At 44.6% G+C, this 24,211-nt stretch overlaps 1 protein-coding gene across 1 annotated transcript in view; it reads left to right on the top strand.

The window, feature by feature from the left end:
- Positions 1 to 23,773, top strand: part of LOC137346219 (nuclear factor 7, brain-like) — a 28,322-nt gene extending 4,549 nt beyond the window's left edge. The window contains exons 4-6 of the mRNA XM_068009643.1: positions 2,227 to 2,249; positions 2,347 to 2,462; positions 19,450 to 23,773. Of these exons, the coding sequence (XP_067865744.1) occupies positions 2,227 to 2,249; positions 2,347 to 2,462; positions 19,450 to 20,000 (690 nt within the window). The 3' untranslated portion in view covers positions 20,001 to 23,773. The remainder of the gene's footprint in view (positions 1 to 2,226; positions 2,250 to 2,346; positions 2,463 to 19,449) is intronic.
- Positions 23,774 to 24,211: the final 438 nt, after the last annotated feature.

The following is a 24,211-nucleotide window of genomic DNA, read 5'->3' on the forward strand; positions in this document are numbered from 1 at the left end:
GTGGGAAAAGCCTGAATTCCGACCCAAACCTGCCTGCATCGCACTCCCTTCAGGTTTTAACGGAGGCGGAACCATGGGCGGGCAATCAACCTTATTCCCAAGAGATGGGTTTGCAGTTTAAATATATTTCAATATTATTGTTAATCCCCATTTGAAATTTTAAAGTGTAGAGTGAAACCCAGGTGAGAATGGTCAAATCTAGGAGGTGTGTGCATTTTCACCTGCCTGCTGGATCCAGCGTGCATATCTGGACATGCCCTCATTTTCAGACACCACCCCCACCCTTCCATTCCACCCCCCCGCCACCCGAATTTCCCTCTGAGGCCTCTGACCTCCCCCATTCCCAGGCCTCCCCACCAGACCACTGACACCCCAGACCTCCAATCCACACCAGTCTTCTTCCCCCCCCACCCCAGGCCTCTGATTCCCCCCTCATCTAGGCCTCCAGGCCTCCAAGCCCCATTCCAGCCCTTGTCCCTTGCCTCAAGGCAGGCCGCTGAGCCCCCCTCCAGCCCCCGCCCACCCCAAGGCAGGGTTCTGAGCCCTTCTCCAGCCCACAGCCCACCCCCAAATACAGACCTCTGAGCCCCCCACCGCTAAATCAGGCCTCCGAGCCCCCCTCTGGTTCTTCATGACTCCCCTTCCACAGCTAGGCCTCTGATCATGCTCTCTCTCCCAGGCCTTTGATGCCACCCCCACCCCCCCAAGCCTCCTATTGCCCTAGGCATCCAATCCCTCAATCGACGCCTCCGAACCCACCTCAGGCCTCCAATCAGACCACACCCACCCTACAACCCTATGTTTTAAGTATCCCTCTGGAACCCTGCAGTTGGCCCCACTCAGCTTGGAATAAAACCTCCCTGTGCAATCGATCCCCCTCCCACCTGGAACACCCCCTCAGGATCGACCCCTTCCCCGGGGATTGACGCTCACCAGATCCTGCAGCTTCCACCAAACCATCAATCAGTCTGGCTTTTGGGAGGGGAACTGTTTGGTGAGTTAAAAATCTGCAAAAACCTGTCTACCAGGTTCCCTGCACCTTACTGATGTGCCCCACACCTCCCTCCCCATCTCCCCCATTTTGGGCTAGTCTGGTAATTTAAAATCCTGCCTATTGGTTCTGTGAATGAGCATGATGTTGTGTTCCGGTGGCTGGCATACAAATCAAACTTTTCAACTGCATGAAAGCATAGATTCCTGCAGCACAGCAAGAGGCTATTTAGCTCAGTGCCTTTGCTGGTTTTCCAATTAGTCCCATGCTACTCCCCTCCCCAACCTCTCTCTTTCCCCATAGCCCTGCAATTCATATTTTCATTTTCAACCATATACTCAATTCCCTTTTGAAAGTTATTGAATCTGCTTTCATCCACCCTCCAGTTAGTACATTACACATCCTCACAACTCATGGCTAAACAAATTCTCCCTCTTTTTTTTGCCAATTATCATAAATCTGTGCCCTAGGCTTTGGTCACTCATCCCGGTGGAAACACTTTTTCCTTATTTACTCGATGAAACCCCTCATAATTTTGAACAACTGTATTAAATTTTACCTTCTCTGCATGAAGTAGAACAACCCCAGCTTCTCCAGTTGCTCCATATAACTGAAATTCCTCATCCCTGCTACCATTCTAGTAAATCTCTTATGCACCTTTTCTAAGATGTGGTGTCCAAGATCGAACACAATACACCAGCAGAGGCCTAACCAGTATTTTTATAAAGGTTTCACATAACTCCCTTGCTTTTGTACTCTATGCCCGTAATAATAAAGCTAAGAAATCCACGTTATTTTCAAACACCTTTATCAACTTGTCCTGTCACCTTCAAAGATTTGTGTATAGTCCCACCCCCTGTTCTTGCACCCTCTTTAAAATTGTACCATTTAGTTAATTTTGCTTCTCCTCATACTTCCTGCCAAAATGCATCACTTCACGCTTCTCTCCATTAAATTTCATCAGCCTATGTCCTCTTGAAGTCTGCTGCTATGCTTCTCACTGTTAACTATATTTCCAAGTTCACGTCGTCTGCAAACTTTTAAATGGTGCTCCCCAAACCCAAGTCCAAGACATTGAGATACATTAAGAGCAGTTATATCCTCTTTCAATCTGTGTGACCCTGTAGTGAGAATTCAAATTATCAGCAACTTGTAACACTGTGGGTCTAATTTCTACTATCTGGATATCGATGGTCAGTCTCTGTGAACTCATATTTGTGGTTTATTTATTTTAGGGGGAAGCTTGTCAGAAGAGGAGGTAGGGCATTTTCTTTATGGAAATTTTATATAACTTTAAAAAAAACTAACAGAGTGTTTATGGTGAATTTATTACAACAACTGTTTAATTCTTTCAGAACCAGTGAGAACTATAAGGTACTGTCAGTAGCAGATGCCGCCCTGTCTATTGGAAAGTTCAACGGCCCTTTACAGTACACAGCGTGGAGAGAAATGATAGACACCATTAACCCTGGTAAACTCTTAGATTCCTTTTCCTAATTTATGAATCCAGATGAAAAGAGCATAAATGGGCTCCCTGATCACAGATTAAATGGCCACAATGTCAGCTGTTATTCCCCAGGAGGTTCTCCATTCTCATATTTTGCTTTCTTGTGGTACCTCACACTAAGTGGTTGAAGCTATCAACACTTTCTGTTGAAGCAGTAAAGGGATCTGTATAGGGGACGTTTGTGCCTAACTAATTTAATTGAATCTTTGAGGAGATAACAAGGAGGGCCAATGAGGTCTACATGCATTTTAGAAAGGCTTTTGACAAGGTCCCACATGGCAGACTGGTCAAAAAAATAAGAGCCCATGGGTTTCAAGGGAAAGTGGCAAAGTGGATCCAAAATTGGCTCAGTAGCAAAAAGCAAAGGTCGATGGGTGTTTTTGTGACTGGAAGGCTGTTTCCATTAGGGTTCCGCAGGGCTCAGTACTGGGACCCTTGCTGTTGTTCATGGTATATATATCAATGATTTACACTTAAATCTGGGGGGGAGACGGCACATGATTAGAAGAACATCAGAAATAGGAGCAGGTGTAGGCCATATGGCCCCTCAAGCCTGCTCCATCATTCAATAAGATCATGGCTGATCTGATTATTGGGGAGATCAAACGTAGAATGGGTGACCGCTTTGCGGATCCCCTCCGCTCAGTCCGAAAGTATGTCCCCAAGCTTCCGGTCGCTTGCCATTTCAACATGCTCCCCCCTGCTCTCATGCCAACATTTTTGTCTTTGGCCTGGCTGTTGTGTTCCAATGAATGGTGTACCGCAAGGATCTGTTTTGGGGCCACTGCTGTTTGTCATTTTTATAAATGACCTGGAAGAGGGTGTAGAAGGGTGGGTTAGTAAATTTGCAGATGACACTAAGGTCGGTGGAGTTGTGGATAGTGCCGAAGGATGTTGTCGGGTACAGAGAGACATAGATAGGCTGCAGAGCTGGGCTGAGAGATGGCAAATGGAGTTTAATGCGGAAAAGTGTGAGGTGATTCACTTTGGAAGGAGTAACAGGAATGCAGAGTACTGGGCTAATGGGAGGATTCTTGGTACTGTAGATGAACAGAGAGATCTTGGTGTCCAGGTGCATAAATCCCTGAAGGTTGCTAACCAGGTTAATAGGGCTGTCAAGAAGGCATATGGTGTGTTAGCTTTTATTAGTAGGGGGATCGAGTTTCGGAGCCACGAGGTTATGCTGCCGCTGTACAAAACTCTGGTGAGACCGCACCTGGAGTATTGCGTGCAGTTCTGGTCACCGCATTATAGGAAGGATGTGGAAGCTATGGAAAGGGTGCAGAGGAGATTTACTAGGATGTTGCCTGGTATGGAGGGAAGGTCTTACGAGGAAAGGCTGAGGGACTTGAGGTTGTTTTCGTTGGAGAGAAGGAGGAGGAGAGGTGACTTAATAGAGACATATAAGATAATCAGAGGGTTAGATAGGGTGGATAGTGAGCGTCTTTTTCCTTGGATGGTGATGGCAAACACGAGGGGACATAGCTTCAAGTTGAGGGGTGATAGATATCGGACAGATGTGAGAGGTAGTTTCTTTACTCAGAGAGTAGTAAGGGCGTGGAACGCCCTGCCTGCAGCAGTAGTAGATTCGCCAACTTTAAGGGCATTTAAGTGGACATTGGATAGACACATGGATGAAAATGGAATAGTGTAGGTCAGATGGTTTCACAGGTCGGCGCAACATCGAGGGCCGAAGGGCCTGTACTGCGCTGTAATGTTCTAAATTCTAAATACTAAAAAAGAATATTAGCGCAAGCTTGAGGAGAAGCACCTGATCTTTCGATTAGGTACTCTACAGCCGTGCGGACTGAACATTGAGTTCAATAACTTCAGAGCATGACTGGCCTTTTAAAAAATGTTTTATATTTTTTATTTTATTTTTTAACCATGTGCCTGTTTTTCATGTAGATAGAGCTGCTCATTATTCTGCTATTAACACTCTCTTTCACCACAAGCATGAACACACTCTTTGCCTTTGTCTCAGGACAGCTTTGTTATTTAATCTCCCCCTCTGCCCTATCACACACTGCCCCTTTTGTTCTCTTCCCCATCACCCCTCCACCCCCTTCACTTGCTTAAAACCGAATTCTTTTCTAACCTTTGCCAGTTCTGATGAAGGGTCACAGACTTGAAACATTAACTCTGCTTCTCTCTCCACAGATGCTGCCTGACCTGCTGAGTATTTCCAGCGCTTTCTGTTTTTATTCCCTACTTTTAAACTCCATTCCCCTTGCAATAAAGGCCAACATTCTATTTGCCTTCCTAATTACTCGCTGTATCTGCATGCTGACTTGTGATTCATGTACGAGGACACCCAGATCCCTCTGCACATGTTTCTGCAGTTTCTGTCCCTTTAAATAACACTCTGCTTTTCTAATCTTCCTGCCAAAGTGAACAACCTCACATTTTCCCACATTATACTCCATCTGCCAAATCTTTGCCCAATCACTCAACCTATCTCTATTCCTTTGCAGACTCTTTGTATCCTCCTCACAATTTGCTTTCCTATCCACCTTCGTACTGTCGGCAAATTTGGCTGCAATACAGTTGGTCCCCTCATCCAAGTCATTAATATAGATCATAAATAGTTGAGGCCCCAACACAGATCCCTGTGGCACTCCATTAGTTACAATTTGCCATTTATCCCGACTCGCCATTTCCTGTTAGTTAGCCAATTCTCTATCCATGCAAATGCGTCACCCCCAACACAATCCTCTATCCATGCTAATACATCACTCCCAACACCACGAGCTATTATCTTGTGTAGTAACCTTGTATGTGGCACCTAATTGAATGCCTTTGGGAAATCCAAATACACTACATCTACTGTAATAATATAAAAGCAAAATACCGCAGCCTCACAGCTCCAGTGACCCGGGTTCCGTTCTGGGTACTGCCTGTGCGGAGTTTGCAGTTCTCCCTGTGACCGCGTGAGTTTCCACCGGGTGCTCCGGTTTCCTCCCACAGCCAAAGACTTGCAGGTTGATAGGTAAATTGGCCATTGTAAATTGCCCCCAGTGTAGGTAGGTGGTAGGAGAATTGAGGGAAGGTGGGGATGTGTTAGGGAATATGGGTTGAATGTAAGATTAGTATAAATGGGTGATTAATAGTCAGCACCGACTCGATGGGCCGAAGGGGCCTGTTTCAGTGCTGTATCTCTCTATAACTCTATCGCTGCAGATGCTGGAAACCTGAAATAAAAACAAGAAATGCTGGAAATACTCAGCAGGTCTGCCAGCATCTGTGGAGAGAGAAGCAGAGTTAACATTTCAGGTCAGTGACCCTTCATCATACTCTACATCTACTGGTTCCCATTTATCCACTCTGTTTGTTACATCCTCAAAGAACTCTAATAAATTTGTCAAACAAGATTTCCCTTTCACAAAACCATGTTGACTCTGCCTGATTGTGTTATGATTTTCTAGGTGTCCTGCTACTACCTCTTTAAGAATGGATTCCAGCATTTTCCCAACGACAGACATTAGGCTAACTGGCCTATAGTTCCCAGATTGCTGTCTCCCTCATTTCTTGAATAGAGATGTTATATTTGCGGTTTCCAATCCGCTGGGAGCTTTCCAGAATCTTGGAAATTTGGAAGATTACAACCAATGCATCCACTATTTCTGCAGCCACTTCCTTTAAGACCATTGGACCTCGTTGCCCACTGTCTCAGGTTGAACCACAGTTTGTAATATTGCTGTCCTAATCAGTCTCGAGCTGCCAGTGGTGTGAACACTTGAGACAGTTTTGCCAAATGTTTGCAACCTTTCATCCCTCATTCCATGTCACCATGTAATAGTGATAGGGGATTCTACAACTAGGAGAACAGACAGGCATTTCTGCAGCTGCAGATGTGAATCCAGGCTGTTATGTTGCCTCCCTAGTGCCAGGGTCAGGGATGTCACTGAACAGCTCCAAAGAACTCTGAGGAGAAAGTGTGAACAGAGGTAGTGGCCCCTATCAGTACTGACTACATAGGTAGAAAGAGGCAGATTATAGGGATGTAGGAAGGAGAAGGCAAGCAGGACTTCAAAGGTCGTAATCTCTGGATTACTCCTTGTATAGCACAATACTGAGCATAGAAATAGGAGGATAGAGCAGATGAATGCATGGTTGCAGATATGGTGCAGGAGAATGGGCTTTAGATTCCCGGGACACTGGGACCATTCTGGGTTGACCCTCAACAGGGCTGGGACCAATGTGCTCGCACAGCGGTTTGCTAGTGTTGTTAGGGAGGGTTTATCTCTAACTTGGTGGGGGAAAATTGTATTCAATCACAATCTGTAACCTCATGGCCCAGCATATCCCCCACTCTACCATTACCATCAAGCCAGGAGACTAACCCTGGTTCAATGAAGAGTGTAGGAGGGCATGCCAGGAGCAGCACCAGGCATACCTCAAAATGAGGTGTCAACCTGGTGAAGCTACAACACAGGACTACTTGCATGCCAAACTGCGTAAGCAGCATGCAATAGACAGAGCTAAGCGATCCCATAACCAACGGATCAGATCCAAGCTCTGCAGTTCTGCCACATCCAGCCGTGAATGGTGGTGGACAATTAAACAACTAACTGGAGGCGGTGGCTCCACAAATATCCCCATCCTCAGTGATGGGGGAGCCTAGCACATCAGTGCGAAAGATAAGGCTGAAGCATTTGCAACAATCTTCAGCCAGAAGTGCCGAGTTGATGATCCATCTCAGCTTGCTCCTTAAATCCCCAGCATCACAGATGCCAGACTTCAGCCAATTCGATTCACTCCACATGATATCAAGAAACGATTGAAGGCACTGGATACTGCAAAGGTTATGGGCCCTGACAATATTCGGGCAATAGTACTGAAGACCTGTGCTCCAGAATTTGCTGCGCCCCTAGCCAAGCTGTTCCAGTACAGCTACAACACTGGCATCTACCCTGCAATGTGGTAAATTGCCCAGGTATGTCCTGTACACAAAAAGCAGGACAAGTCCAAGCCAGCCAATTACTGCCCCTTCAGTCTACTCTGAATCATCAATAAAGAGATGGAAGGTGCCATCAACAGTGCCATCAAGCTCACTTGCTCAGTGACGCTCAGTTTGGGTTCCGCCACGGCCATTCAGCTCCTGACCTCATGACAGCTTTGGTTCAAACATGGACCAAAGAGCTGAACTCAAGAGGTGAGAATGACTGCCCTCGATATCAAGGCAGCATTTGACCAAGTATGGCATAAATGAGCCTGAGCAAAGTTGAAGTCAATGGGAATCAGGGGGAAAACTCTCCACTTGTTGGAGTCATATCCAGCACAAAGGAAGATGGTTGTGGTTGTTGGAGATCAATCATTTCAGCCCCAGGACATCACTGCAGAAGTTCCTCAGGATCGGGGCGGCACAGTGGCGCAGTGGTTAGCACCGCAGCCTCACAGCTCCAGCGACCCGGGTTCAATTCTGGGTACTGCCTGTGTGGAGTTTGCAAGTTCTCCCTGTGTCTGTGTGGGTTTCCTCCGGGTGCTCCGGTTTCCTCCCACATGCCAAAGACTTGCAGGTTGATAGGTAAATTGGCCATTAGCAATTGCCCCTAGTATAGGTAGGTGGTAGGGAAATATAGGGACAGGTGAGGATGTGGTAGGAATATGGGATTAGTGTAGGATTAGTATAAATGGGTGGTTAATGTTCGGCACAGACTTGGTGGGCCGAAGGGCCTGTTTCAGTGCTGTATCTCTGAAAAAAAAAGATAGTGTCCCAGACCAACCATCTTCAGCTGCTTCATCAATGACCTTCCTTCAATCATAAGGTCAGGAGTGGGGATGTTCGCTGATGATTGCACAATGTTCAGCACCATTTGCGACTCCTCAGACACTGAAGCAGTCCATGTAAAAATGCAGCAAGACCTGGACAATATCCAGACTTGGGCTGATAAGTGGCAAATAACATTCGCGCTACATAAGTGCCAGGCAATGACCATCTCCAACAAGAGAGAATCTAACCACCTCCCCATGACATTCATTGGCATTATCATCGCTGAATCCCCCACGATCAACATCCTAGGGGCTACCATTGACCAGAAACTGAACTGGAGTAGCCATATAAATACCGTGGCTACAAGAGCAGGTCAGAAGCTAGGAATCCTGCGGCGAGTAACTCACCTCCTGACCCCCAATTCCCGTCCACCATCTACAAGGCACAAATCAGGAGTGTGATGGAATACTCTCCACTTGCCTGGATGGGTGCAGCTCCAACAACAGTCTAGAAGCTCGACACTATCCAGGATAAAGCAGCCCGCTTGATTGGAACCCCAACAACAAACATTCACTCCTCCACTGTCGATGCACAGTGGCAGCAGTGTGTACCATCTACAAGATGCACTGCAGCAATGCACCAAGGCTCCTTAGACAGCACCTTCCAAACCTGCGACCTCTACCAACTAGAAGGACAACGGCAGCAAATGCATGGGAACACCACCACCTGCAAGTTCCCCTCCAAGTCACACACCATCCTGACTTGGAACTATATTGCCATTCCTTCACTGTCGCTGGGTCAAAATCCTGGAACTCCCTTCCTGACAGCTATGTGCATGCACCTACCTGACATGGACTGCAGCGGTTCAAGAAGGCAGCTCACCACCACCTTCTCAAGGGCAATTAGGGATGGGCAATAAATGCTGGCCTGGCCAGCGATGCCCACATCCCATGAATGAATAAAAAAAAAGGTGGGGGGGCTGGGAACCAGGATGTAGAATTAGAAAGGAGAAACAAGGTGCACAAAGGATTGGAAGAGACAGATTGTACTAAAATAAGAAAATAGTAATGTATTAGGTGGGATCGGAGTAAGAGAAATGCAATGGGATCTAAGCTAGGTTTACAGTGCATGTAGAGTGGTAAATAAGGTTGCTGAGCTGCAGGCGCAGATAACCATAGGGTTATATGATATTATGGCAATAACGGAGACCTGGCTCAAAAAAGGGCAGGACTTGGTACTAAATATTCTTGGATGCAAGGTGCAAGGAAAGCTAGGGAAGGAAAGAAAGGAGAAAAGGTGGCAGGATTGATTAAGGTGAATATTACAGTCCTGGAGAGAGATGTCCTAGATGGGTTAAGGACAAAATCTATTTGGTTAGAGTTAAGAAGCAGTCGAGGTACTGTTACACTGCAGGATGTATTCTTTCGGACACCAAATAGTGGGAAAGATATAGAGGAGCAAATTTCCAGGGAATTTACAGAGAGGTGCAAAAACTGTACTTTCATGATGTCAGAATTATTACAGTGCAGAAGGTGGCATTCGGCCCATCATGTCCACACTGGCTCTCCGAATGAGCAATTCACCTAATGCCATTCTCCTGCCTTCTCCCTGTAACCCTGCACATTCTTCCATTTCAGATAAAAGTCTAATTCCCCTTTGAATGCCTCAATTGAACCTGCCTCCACCACGTTCTCAGGCAGCGCATTCCAGCTCTTAACCACTCGTTGCATGAAAAAGTTTTTCCTCGTGTTGCTTTTGCTTCTTTTGCAAATTACTTTAAATCTGTGCCCTCTCATTATTGAGCCTTTCACGATTGGGAACAGTTTTTCCCTATCCACTCTGTCCAGACCCCTCATGATTTGGAATACCTCTATCAAATCTTTCCTCAGACGTCTCTTATTCAAGGAAAACAATCCCAACTTCTCCAATCTATCATCATAACTGAAGTTCCTCAACCCTGGAACCATTCTAGTGCATCTTTTCTGTACTCTCTCCAATGAATTCACATCTTTCCTAAAGTGCAGTGCCCAGGACTGGACACAATACTCCAGCTGAGGCCGAAATAATGTCTTGTTATACAAGTTCAACATAGCCTTCTTCCTCTTGTACTCTATGCCACTATTAATGAAGCATAATATACTGTATGCTTTATTAGCTGCTCCCTAAACCTATCCTGCCGCCTTCAATGCCTAATGCACATATACCCCCTGTCCCTCTGCTCCTGCACCACCTTTAGAATTGAACCCTTTATTTTATATTGTCTCTCCATGTTCTTCTTTCCAAAATGAATCACTTTACATTTCTCCGCATTAAACTTCATCTGCCTCTTATCCGCCCATTCCACCAACTTATCTATGTCCTTTTGAAGTTCTACACTATTCTCCCCTCAGTTCACAATTGTTCCAAGTTTTGAATCATCCATGAATTTTGAAATTGTGCCCTGTACACCAAGGTCTAGGTTATTAATATATATCAGGAAGAACAAGGGCCCCAACACTGACCCCTGGGGAACCCCACTGCAAACCTCCCTCCAGCCTAAAAAACATCCATTAATACTACTGTCTGTTTTCTGATACTCAGCCAGTTTCATATTCATGTTGCTATTCCTTTTCTCACATGTCTATTGTGTGGCACAGTATCAAATGCCTACTGGATGTCCATGTACACCACATCAACAGCATTGCCCTCATCAACCCTCTCTGTTACCCCTTCAAAAAACTTCAGTAAGTTAGTTAAACATGATTTTCCCTTAAATCTATCTGGCGTTCCTTAATTAACCAGCATTTGTCCATGTGACTATTTATTTGGCCCCGAATTACTGTTTCTAGAAGTTTCCCCACCACCGAAGTTAAACTGACTGGCCTATAGTTGCTGGGCTTATCTTTACACCCTTTTTTACTGTGGCCTGTGTAGCATCTTCTTTCTTGCTAAAGACAGATGTAAAGTATTCATTTATTACCTCAACTATTCCCCTTGCCTCCATGAGTAAATACTCTGGTCCCGAATCGGCCCTACTCCACCTTCTACCACCCTTTTATAGAAGTCTTTGGGATTCCCTTGTATGTTAGCTGCTAGTTTCTTTTCATACTCTCTTTGCTTCTCTTATTTGCTTTTTTCATTTCCCCTATGAATCTTCTATATTCAGCCTGGTTCTCCATTGTATTATGTAACTGATATCTGTCATAAGCACACTTTTTCTTCTTCATCTCTATCTCTTTTGTCATCCAGGGAACTCTGGATTTGTCTGCCTACCTTTACCCTTTGAGGTAATATACCTTGACTGTGCCCGAACTATCTCTCCTTTGACGGTAGCTCATTGTTCAGCTACTGTTTTTCCTACCATCCTTTGATTCCTATTTATTCGGCCCAGATCCATTCTTACCTCACTGAAGTCGGCTTTCCTCCAGTTAATTATTTTTACTCTAGATTGTTCTTTTTCCTTTTCCATAACCAACCTAAACCTTATGATATGGGGGAATTTAATTATCCTAATATGTTACTTATCCTAAAATAGACTGAGATAGTAATTGTGTAAAGGGCAGAGAGGGGGAAAAGATTTTGAAGTGTGCTTAGGAGACTTTTCTTGATCAGTATGATCCTGCACCAAAAAGGAAGGGGATATTGCTGGATCTGATTTCTGGGGAATGAGGTGCGTCAAAGTGGATCCAGTGACAGTAGGGAACAGTTATCATAGTATTGTAAGGTTTAGGTTAACTATGGAAAAGGAGCAATCTACAGTAAAAAAATACTTAAGGGGAGGAGGGCCAATTTCAGTGGGATGAGAACCAATCTGGCCCAGATAAATTGAAATCAAAGATTAGCAGGGAAAACAGTCATGGAACAATGACCTAAGGATGAGATATATCCAGTACAGTTGAGGTACATTCCAACAAGAGGGAAAGGTGGGACAACCAAAGTCAGAGCTCCCAGGATGATAAAAGAGATAGAGAGTAAGGCGAAGCAGAAGAAGCACGCATATGACTGATGTCAGGTTGAAAATACAAGTGAAAACCAGGCTGAATATAGAAAGTTCAGAGGTCAAGTGAAAAAGGAAATAACAGACGCAAAGAGAGAGGGTATGAGAAGAGACTGTCAGCTAACCTAAAAGGGAACCTAAGTGTCTACTATAGGCATATAAACAGTAAAAGGGTAGTAAGAGGATGGGTGGAACCAATAAGGGACCAGGAAGGGGATCCTAGCATGATTGAAGAGGGCATGGCTGAGGTACTAAATGAGTACTTTTCCTTGTAAAGACAGATTCGAAAGATGCTGCCAAAGTCATAGTGAAAGAGCAAGTACTTGAGACACTGGATGGGTTAAAAATTGATAAAGAGAAGGTATTAGATTGGCTGGCTGTACTTAATGTTGATAAGTCACCAGGACTGGATAGGATGTATCCGAGGATACTGAGGGAAGTAAGGGAGGAAACTGTGGAGTCACTGGGCATAATCTTCCAATCCTGCTTAGATACAGGGCTGGTGCCAGAAGACTGAAGAACTGCAAATGTTAGACCCTTCCAAAAAGGATGTAAGGATAAACCTAGCAACTACAGGGCAGTCAGTTTAACCTCGATGCTGGGAAAGCTTTTAGAAATGATAATGTGGGGCAAAATTAACAATCACTGGGACAAGTAGGATTAATTAAGGAATGCCAGGATGGATCTGTTAAAGGAAAATTGTGTTTATTTAACTTGATTGAGTTTTAATGAGGTAACAGAGAGGTTTGGCAGTAATCAAACAGAGGCCGCATACCCAAGGACCTTCTGTGTGGTGAGGTATCCGGGGCCAGACGACCAGTGGGGCATCCAAAGCTCCACTTCAAGGACGCTTGCAAGGGTACAAGAAGTCCCTAAATGTCGACCATCACACCTGGGAGTCAATAGCTGACGAGAGAGGGAAATGGCAACACATCCTGTGGACTGGTGTGCTGATGATGACCAGTTGCCACAGCAGCTTGGCAACGGGCACCTTTCTTTGTTCTTCTTTCTTTTGGGCCTCCTTATCTCGAGAGACAATGGATACGCGCCTGGAGGTGGTCAGTGGTTTGTGAAGCAGCGCCTGGAGTGGCTATAAAGGCCAATTCTGGAGTGACAGGCTCTTCCACAGGTGCTGCAGAGAAATTTGTTTGTCGGGGCTGTTGCACAGTTTGCTCTCCCCTTGCGCCTCTGTCTTTTTTCCTGCAAACTACTAAGTCTCTTCGACTCGCCACAATTTAGCCCTGTCTTTATGGCTGCCCGCCAGCTCTGGCGAATGCTGGCAACTGACTCCCACGACTTGTGATCAATGTCACACGATTTCAGGTCGCGTTTGCAGACGTCTTTATAGCGGAGACATGGACGGCCGGTGGGTCTGATACCAGTGGCGAGCTCGCTGTACAATGTGTCTTTGGGGATCCTGCCATCTTCCATGCGGCTCACATGGCCAAGCCATCTCAAGCGCCGCTGACTCAGTAGTGTGTATAAGCTGGGGGTGTTGGCCGCTTCAAGGACTTCTGTGTTGGAGATATAGTCCTGCCACCTGATGCCAAGTATTCTCCGAAGGCAGCGAAGATGGAATGAATTGAGACGTCGCTCTTGGCTGGCATACGTTGTCCAGGCCTCGCTGCCGTAGCAACGGGCACCAACGTCAAAAATAACAACTCACAGCATCACTTGGCAGCTTCACGTGCGACACTCGTGGCAGAACCTGTCACTCAAGGACTGGCCTTCACAGCCATCAGCAAATGCACACCAAGAAAAGACACCCCACCTAAATGGATTGTTTGCTGCGTGCCCATCATCTTTTGTAGATGGACGGATGCCAACCGAGAGGGTTGATGAAGGTAATGCAGTTGATGTGGTGTACATGGACTTCCAAAAGGCATTTGATAAAGTGCTACATAAGAGGCTTGCCAACAAAGTTGAAGATTATGGAATAAAAGGGAGAGTGGCAGCATGGATACGAAGTTGGCTGAGTGACAGGAAACAGACAGTAGTGGTGAACAGTTGTTTCTCAGAATGAAGATATACAGTGGTGTTTTCCAGGGGTCAGGACTAGGGCTACTACTTTTCTTGATATATGCTAATGATCTGGACTTGGGTGTACAGGACCCAATTTCAAAATTTGCAGATGACATAAAACTTGGAAGTATAATGAACTGTGAGGAGGATAATTATCAACTTCAAGAGGTCACAAACAGGCTGGTGGAATGGGCGGACACTTGGCAGAAGCAATTGAATGCAAAGACGTGTGAAGTGATATGTTCTGGTAGGAAGAATGAGGAGATACAATATAAAATAAAGGACACAATTCTAAAGGGGAGGCAGGAACAAAGAGACCTGGGAGTACACGTGTACAAACCATTCAAGGTGGCAAGGCAGATTGAGAAAGTGGTTAAAAAGGGATACAGGATCCAGGACTTTATAAATAGAGGCATAGAGTACAAAAGCAAGGGAGTTATGATGCACATTTTTAAACACTGGTTTGGCCACAACTGGGGTATTGCGTTCAGTTCTGGGCACCACACTTTAGGAAAGATGTGAAGGCTTAGGAGAGGGTGTAGAAAAGATTTACAAGAACTATTCCACGGATGAGGGATGTCAGTTGCATGGATAGATTGGAGAAGCTGAGGTTGTACTACTTAGAGAGGTTTGAGAGGAGATTCGATAGAGGTGTTCAACATCATAAGGGTAGATAGGGAGAAACTGTTCCTATTGATGGAAGGGTCAAGAACCAGAGGATACCCATATAAGGTGAATGGCAAATTGAACCTACAGCGACATGAAGAAAAAAATTTTTACGCAGCAAGTAGTCAGGATCTAGAATGCACAGCCTGAGGGTGTGATAGAGACAGATTCAGTTGCGGCTTTCAAAAGGGAATTGAATAAGCACCTGAAGAGAAAACATTTGCATGGCATTGGGGAAAGAACGGGGGAGTAGGACAAGCTGAGTTGCTCTTGTAGGGAGCCAGCATGAACATGACAGGCCTATTGGTCTCTTTCTGTGCTGTAGCCATTCTATAATTCTATCAGTACTAGGACACATCTCAAAAACCTCAATCTGCCCCTTCACCCTTCAGTTCTCTGGAAAAGCACAGCGTGCATTCAGTGCCATGTTCTTAGACAGTAACTTCCAATCTGACCCCATATCCTGACAAAAGCTGCCGATTTCTGCCTCTGATGTATTGCCTGTCTTCAGCAGTACTGTAGCTGATCTGATGCTGAGACTCTCGTCTATGCTTTTGTCACCTCCAGATTCGACTATTCCAATGTTGTCCTGACTGGCATTCCATCCTGCACCTTTTCCCAATATGATCAATAAAGGTACCTTCACATGAACCGTTACCTCCAGAACCCTGTAATACTTTGTAGACTTCAGCTGCAGAACACCCCCAGGAGCCTTTCCTCCTCTACCGTACAATCTCCTGTAGCTATATTTCCACCATGTAGACCATGATTATGTTCATGACCGAAGCCAGTTCAGAAAGCCTGAGGGAGCATGGGAACAGTCTGACTATTAATGCAGGAAAATTGGCAAGAATGACGAAGATAGTTGGTGTGCAATGTAGATGTTGGGGCAACTGCAAGATTGGATCCACTTCCTGGATGCGTCACAAAACCTATTTTTTGGAGGTCAGGATTTTGACCAGTAACTATAGTCAGCATTGAAGTCTTTGTATGCTGAACACTTGTTTGCATTCTTACTTTTGTTATATGTTAACACTGATAAATGTAAGAGTGTCGGGGTCTTTGTCTCATGTACATGGTGTAAGAATTTCATTGGGAGGGGATTAATATTTGGGATTGGAGCCACCAGATGTTTGTGGTTTCGTCAGATTGGAATTACCAACTAAGATTATGGCACCGAATGACTGTGTGCTTTTTCCAGAGAGTTGAGGGGTTAACGGGGGTGCGGATTAGAGTTTTTTTGTGGTGGGTCCTGGTATTTAGTAAAATGGAGCGAGGAGTGAAAGGTTGCAAACATTTGACAAAACTGCCAGAGGGTCCACACCACTGGCGGGGTCTTACACACAGTTTGTGGCTTATTTGAAAATCTCAGGTCCATCGCCCCGAATTTTCCCTCCATATAATATTGATGAATGGCAAATAGTAGGAATGACTGGACTCTTCGGGGAGGAGGAGTGGCAAGATTTTCTGATAATCCACACACTGTGTGCAAGGCTTCACTGGTGGTATTGGATGTCCAATGACTTTTCTCTCAGAGTTCATATCAGAAGGGTCAGAGGTAAGGTGAATTGATGCATTTTCTACCTTAGTGTGCATGAAAGCATAGCCCAGAGCTAAGACTGGAACTCTTGAGTCATACAGGAGGGCAGGGTTGAGGCTCTGATGTCTGGAGAGAGAATAATTGGCACACGTCCGATTTGCCGAATGTCACAACATGTGATGTAGGATTGATGACCTTGTTTCAGGAAGCAGTCATCTATCTTGGACGGTGTCATGTGCAAGTTCAAGTAGAAAATGGATTCTCTCTCTGTTGGTGTCGGGGTCTCTGCATTTGGAGGATGTCCGTTTGTTCCAGGTTCGCTTGCATTCCTGCTCAAGCTGTGGCTGGGTTTGCAATGTGGGCTGCAGCTTCTTTATTCTCGTTTCTACTTTTGTAGTTACCCTGTTGGTTTCTTTATTCTTGTCCTTCCTTCCTTTTTCATCTTAATTAACTCTTTTTCCTCTCCTTTTCACTGTTTTTGTTTTGCTGTAGCAAACCTCATTTCCTCTGCTGATTTTTTTTTAAATTTAGCTTCACTCAGCTGTTTATTGGTTCTGTACTTCTTTCTGCACCGGTTCCCCTCCTCATGATGTTTTGGTTTTACCTTTTCTCCTTCCCTTCTCTCTTTCCTTCTGATGTTAATCTTACCCCCTCCCACCCCCCTAACCCCACCTCATTGACATCACTGATTAGTGGTGTGTGGGTTACACCTCTAGGGAGCGATTGTGGGGTAAAATTCATGTGGATGGTATTGAAAAATGGGCTGATTTACATTTTGCCAATATTCATTTCAACTAAAGTGAATAGAAGTAAATGATGAGCAGAACATTACATGAGCTGCCAATTCACATCACCTGCTTTGCGTAACTTCCGAAGGCGAATTTCTCCTCTTCCAAGTCACATTACAGCTTCTGTTGTCGCCGATTCCTGGTGCGTTTTTAAAGGCCCTTGACGTACACTGCAGGCACTAAGAGTTCCTCTGCAGTGGGTCAGGATTGGAGCAGGATGTAAGAGGCTGAAAAAAGCCAAAATAAAATGAAGCTAATTCTCTGCACTTAGTCTCTGCAGAGCACTTTCCTGGTTAGGAAACCAGGGTATAGAAATGGTCCAACTTGCACCTGTTTTACAGATATAAAAGGGACCAACTTAAAAATAAAATTGTCCAACTGGAAATTTGGTTAGGTAATTTTTCTGGTGTCCAGGGCAATCGCCTAAAACAGGCATTAGGCCCCTTCCCTTTGCTAATGAGAGACCTATTGGTTGCTTCAGGACTCTTTCCAGACATTGAGATACCCTGGGCCTTGGGCTCTGGTTTTCTGGACATGAATGTGGTTTAATCAGTGGCTGCCAGGTAAGTACGGTATATTTTCCTACTTTGTATGTGGTAGAGGGAGGGGCAGCTATGTTTCTCTTGTCTCCACAAATAAGAACATAAGAGACAGGAGCAGAAATAGGCCATTTAACCCTTCGGGCCTGCTCCACCATTCAATGAGATCATGGCTGATCTTCTATTTCAACACCATTTTTCTGCACTATCCCCGTATCCCTTGATGTTTAATATGTAGAAATCTATTGATCTCAGTCTTAAACATACTCAATGACAGAGCCTCCACAACCCTCTGGGGCAGAGAATTCCAAAGATTCACCACCCACTGAGTGAAGAAATTGCTCCTCACTTGTCCTAAATGGCCTGTTCATTATCCTGAGACTGTGTCCATTGGTTCTAGATTCCCCAGCCAGGGGAAACATCCTTCCTGCATCTACCCTTTCGATTCCTGTAAGAATTTTGTATGTTTGAATGAGATCACCTCTCATTCTTCTGAACGCCAGAGAATAAAGGCCCGGTCTATTTATTCTTTCCTCATAGGACAATCCCTCCATCCCAGGAATTAGTTTGGTGAACCTTCATTGCACTCCCTCTATGGCAATTATATCTTTCATTAGGTAAGGAGAACAAAACTGCACATAGTACTCCAAGTGCGGTCTCACCAAGGCTCTATATAAGTGCAGCAAGACATCTTTACTCCTATACTCAAATCCCCTTGCAATAAAGGCCAACATACCATTTGTCTTCTTAATTACTTGCTGTAGCTGCTTGTCAGTTTTCAGTGAGTCATGAACAATTTCACGTTCCTTTGAAATTCAACACTTCCTAGCCTCTCACCATTTAAGAAATACTTTGTATTTCTGTTTTTCCTACCAAAGTGGATAACTTCACATTTCTCCACATTGTATTCCATCTGCCAAATTTTTGCCCACCCGCTTAGCTTCCACAAATCCCCTTGAAGCGTTTTTTGCAAGCTCCTCACCACTCACACTTCCACCTGGTTTTGTGTCATCTGCACACTTGGAAATATTACATTTAATCCCGCATCCAAGTCATTGATATAGATTGTGAATAGCTGGAGCCCAAGCACTGATTCTTGCGGTACCCCATTAGTCACAGCCTGTCCACCTGAAAATGACCCATTTATTCCTACTCAGTTTTCTGTCCGTTAACCAGTTCTAAATCCATGCCAGTATATTCAGCCCAATTGCATGTGCTCTAATTTGTTTACTAACCTCTTGTGTGGGACCTTATCAAAAGCTTTCTGAAAATCTAAATATACCACATCCACCGTTTCCCCTTATCTATTCTTGTCGATTGCTGGCTACCATTATTGGCACCCCTCCCGCTGACATTCCCCCCACCCCCGTCTCACCACACCACCCCCTACTAGTATTTACCTGAGAGCTGCTGTAGGTGAGGCGTGACAGGAACCAAAGCCCAATAACCAAATTTGTAGATGACACCAGAGGACTAATTTCTAGTGGTCCTCAGGTGTTCATCCACAGATGGCAGAGATTGCAGTGCTGACTCAGGGCCCCGAAGCATGCAAAATGAAAATTGACCCCCAAGCCATAAACCTTTGAGCAGCAATGAATTCCATGAGTACAACCTAGAGCCTGAGTGGGCAGTTTAAAAAGGAAAATGTTTGAATAAAAGACATCAAGAAATTAAATCACTCACTGTGTTATTGTAAATTTCCCACAGCTCCAGCCTCTCTGACTTTAGATCCGGATACAGCCCATCCCCAGCTCATCGTGTCTGAGAACCGGAACAGTGTGATCCTTGGAGACAAACAGCAGCCGCTCCCTGATACCCCAGAGAGATTTAATCACAGTGCCTTCGTCTTTGGATCAGAGGAATTCACATCAGGAAGACACTATTGGGAAGTGGAGGTGGGCGACAAGATGGAGTGGTTTATGGGAGTGGCCCGAGAATCTGTTAACAGGAAAGGGGGAATCAGCCTGAGACCTGAGACTGGATACTGGGCTGTGTGGCTGCTGCCTGATTCTGACTATGTCGCTGGCACATCCCCTTCACGCATTCGCCTCTTCCCTAGAGTGAACGCCATGAAGATTGGGGTGTACCTTGACTATGAGGGTGGACAGGTGTCATTTTACAATGCGGACAACATGTCCCATCTCCACACTTTCACCCACAGGTTCACTGAGAGCCTCTTTCCCTTCTTCTGTCCGGGAATGAATCATGGTGGGAGAAACTCAGCACCGCTGACAATCTGCGGGATTAAAGGTCACTAACAGATTCCATAATTCCACACTGCCTACCTCCCTCCTTCCAGCTACAAACTGCTGGGTGTTGGTCTCAGTCACAGGTGGTGTGGATGGTCCAATGTCTTGATGATACTTGTTTGTTTATTTGAAGCAGTGGAACAAACTCATGGCAACTGCTCCTGAGACTCCTGTAAAATTAAATTAAGAATACTCAAGAATATTGAGAATCATCAGGGCACAATGACAGGGAGCATTAAAACATAGGCAGAAATATACCAAGGCAACTACAGACTCCAGTTGGGAAGATAAAGGTGAAGAGGAGGTGGGAGAGGAACTAGGGTGAGATAGAACACTTGTGGACAGTAAATGACAAAGGACACAATCCGAGTCTTGGCAAATTTAATAACACCTGAAGGAAATAAAAAGTAAAAGAGGGCACAAGAATGAAGTAAAATCAAAAGAGAACAGATAGAATTAAAAATCAGTTCCACTAAAGGGGACAATGGACGAAATTATAAGGAAGGGAACTGGTCAAGGGAAGTTTGATGAAAATGGAGACCATGAAATGTATTTGTGTGGGATGTTCAAAAATGAGAGAGCCCCAGATACAACAGAGGGACGAAGCAATGTAAAAACTGTGTGTTAATCAGTAACAATACAGTCACATGTATGGCCTTAGAGAGCAAGTGACACGGATTTATAATGCAGTGTAATAACAAGCTGATAGCACAACAGAGAAATCTGGTAATGGAGTAAGCTGGGGACAGAGTGAGTACCTGGATAATGGGAATTTGGTGAGAGTGGGAATTCGGTGAGAGTGGGAATTCTGTGCAGGGGGAGTAGGATGTGCTAAATAAGCAAAGGAAAAAGAAAAGAGGCATTCAAGAAATTTAGTTGAAAAGGGTATGTTGTCTGACTTTTCTTTCTCCTGACTGCCAAGTGTTTAATTCAAGATTAAAGTTTTGAGGTTGCACAAGAATGGATTACTTTGTAGAAATGTGAGATTTTGCCATCCAGCCCCAGATTCTGGAATAACTGCAAACTGAGAGCTGCTCGATGCAGCCTTACTAAGCAACTAGCCACACACGAAAATATTAGTGAGGGAGAAGCCATTATAGATGAGGAATTAGAGAAGAACATGAGGGGCCGGAATAGTAGAGGAGACCCCAGTACTTAGAAGAGGAGTTGGGTTTCTCTAACAAAGGGGACAAGATGTCATCATTGGGCAGAAAAACGTTAAAGGAGGGACCTCAAGTTGGCATTTCCAGAAATACTACGGGTGCGATGTGCTAGTGAGGAAAGGAGCATAATTCGGAAGATCATGTTTTGGGCTTTGGTGTAAGGAATCAGTTTTTCCATTCATCAAACCATGAGACAGATAGAATCATAAAATCAAAGCATGATGCACCACAGAACGAGGCCATTCAGCCTATCATAGCCATGCCTGTTCTTTAGTAGAGCTAACCAATAAGTCCCATTCCCCTGCTCTTTCCCCATTGCAGTGTAATTTTTTTCCCTTCAAGTATTTATCCAATTCCCTTTTGAAAGCTGCTATTGATTCTGCTTCCACCAACCTTTCAGGCAGTGCACTCTGGATCACAACCATTCGCTGTGTACATTTTTTCCCAAATGCAACTCATAGAGTTATATACAGCACAGGAGGTGGCAATTTGGCCCATTGAGTCCATGCCAGCTCTCAACGGAGCAATCCAGTCAGTCCCACTCCCCCGCTTTATCCCCACTGCCCTGCAAGTCTATTTTCTTCAAGTGGCCACCCAATTTCCTTTTGAAATCATTGTCTCCGCTTCCACTATCCTTGTGAGCAATGAGTTCCAGGTCATTACCACCCACTGCATAAAAAAGTTCTTCCTCATATTCCCCTGCAGCCCTTGCCCAAAACCTTCAATCTGTGTCCCCTAGTCCTTGCACTGTTCGTTAATGGGAACAGCTTTTCCTTGTCTGTACTTATCTATGTCTGTCATAATCTTCTATACCTGTATTTATTCTCCCCTCAATCTCCTTTAAGGAGAACAATCCCAGATTTTCCAACATAATCCTGTTACTAAAATCCTCCATCCCCGGAACCTTTCTGGTAAATCTCCTCGGCACCCTCTTAAGGGCTCTCACATCCTTCCTAACCAGAACTGGACACAATACTCCAGTTGGGGCCGAACCAGAGCTTTATAAAGGTTCAGCATAACTTCCCTGCTTTTGTAGTCAATGGCTGTATTTATGAAACCCAAGATCCCACAGGCTTTTCTAACCACTTTCTCAATATGTCCTGCCACCTTCAAAGATCAATGCACTTGCTCCCGCAGGTCTCTCTGTTCCTGCACACTCTTTAGAACTGTGCCATTAAGTGTACATTACCTCTCCCTATCCCTTCTGCCAAAATGCATCACCTCACACTTGTCAGTATTAAACTCCACCTGCCACCTGTATGCCCAATCTGCGAACCTATTTATGTCCTGTTGCAAGCAGTTTATATCATCCTCATCGTTTACCACACCTCCAAGTTTGTTGTAATCGACAAATTTTGAATTTCTGCTCTGTATTCCATGATCCAAGTCATTTATATATAGCAAAAAAAGGTGTGGTCCCAGTACCGACCCTTGGGGAACACTACTGTTTACCATCCTCTGGTCTGAAAAACAGCCATTTACGACAACTCCCTGTTTTCTGTCAAGCCAATTTTTTATCCAGTTGGACACTGACCTTCCTATTCCATGAGCCTCAATTTTGTTAACCAGCATTTTATTTTATCAAACACCTTCTTGTAATCTATTTTTTAAAATCCACCGCATTCCCTTCTTCAACCTTCCCTGTTTCTTCATCAAAACATGCAATTGGATTAGTCAAGCATGACCTGTCTTTTACAAATCTATGCTGGCTATCCTTAATTAACGCAAACCTCTCCAAGTGTCTGTTGATATTTTCCCTAATTATTGTTTCTAAAACCTTACCCACCACTGATGTTAAACTAACTGGCCTGTAGTTGCTATGACTGTCCTTACACCCTTTCTTGAATAAGGGTGTCACATTTGCCATTCTTCAATCCTCTGGCACCCATATCCAGGGAAGATTGAAAGATTTTTTTTTCTTCGTTTTCATGGGATGTTAGCGTCGCTGGCAAGGCCAGCATTTTGCCTATCCCTAATTGCCCGTGAGAAGGTGGTGATGAGCTACTGCAGTCCATCTGGTGTGAGTACACCCACAGCACCCACAGTGCTATTAGTGGAGGGGGAGTTCCAGGAGTTTGATCCAGCGAAAGTGAAGGAATAGTGATATATTTTCAAGTCAGGATGGTGTGTGGTTTGGAGGGGAACTTGCAGATAGTGGTGTTCCCACGCGTCTGCTGCCCTTGTCCTTCTAGGTGGAAGAGGTCGCAGATTTGGAAGGTGCTGTAGAGTTGCTACAGTGCATCTTGTATATGGTACACATTGCTACCATTTTGCATTGGTGGCAGGGGGAGTGAATGTTTAAGGTGGTGGATGGGGTGTTGATCAAGCAGGTTGCTTTGTCCTGGATGGTGTCGAGCTTCCTGAGTGTTATTGGAGTTGCACCCATCCAAGCAAGTGGAGAGTATTCCATCACACTCCTGACTTGTGCCGGACAGGCTTTGAGTGTTAAATTCCAGAAAGCTTATTGTGGAAGGATAATGCTGGAGCCTATCTTTACTCAGTTTCACACTAATTTTACAAAGTAAAAGGATTACAAGCATGTAGCTCCTCATTCAAACCCTCTCCACCAGTCTCAGTAAGAGTCTCCTTATTAAGACCCCAGTTAATGCCCTGCACCTGTATATAATTAAACAATCGATACACAATTAACAGATTCCCTTCATTCTTTTAAAATAAAACTTCGATTAATATGTTCAAACATTTCAAAATAAATAAAAATAAATTCCATATTAGGAACAAAGTATTACATTGAGAGATGCCCCTCCTCTAGCACCCCTAACAATTTCTTTGTACTAACATTTCTTTTTGTGAAACAATCAGATAGCTGATGACAAATGGAACCCCCATATCCACTGCCTCCACAACACCCAGCGTTTCTGCAGTTAAAGTGCTTTCAACAACTCTTTTTATTTTCTCAGCTTACCAAGCTAAAGGACAACATTTCCCATTTTCACCCATCAGAAATATTATGAAACCTGCTGCCCTCGAATACCCATCAGCAAGATTAGCATGTGAAGCATCACTAAAAATGACTAGCTTCATGTTCTTTGGGTCACC

The sequence above is a fragment of the Heterodontus francisci genome, chromosome 29 (genome assembly GCF_036365525.1).
Source record: "Heterodontus francisci isolate sHetFra1 chromosome 29, sHetFra1.hap1, whole genome shotgun sequence".
NCBI classification, from domain to species: Eukaryota; Metazoa; Chordata; class Chondrichthyes; order Heterodontiformes; family Heterodontidae; genus Heterodontus; species Heterodontus francisci.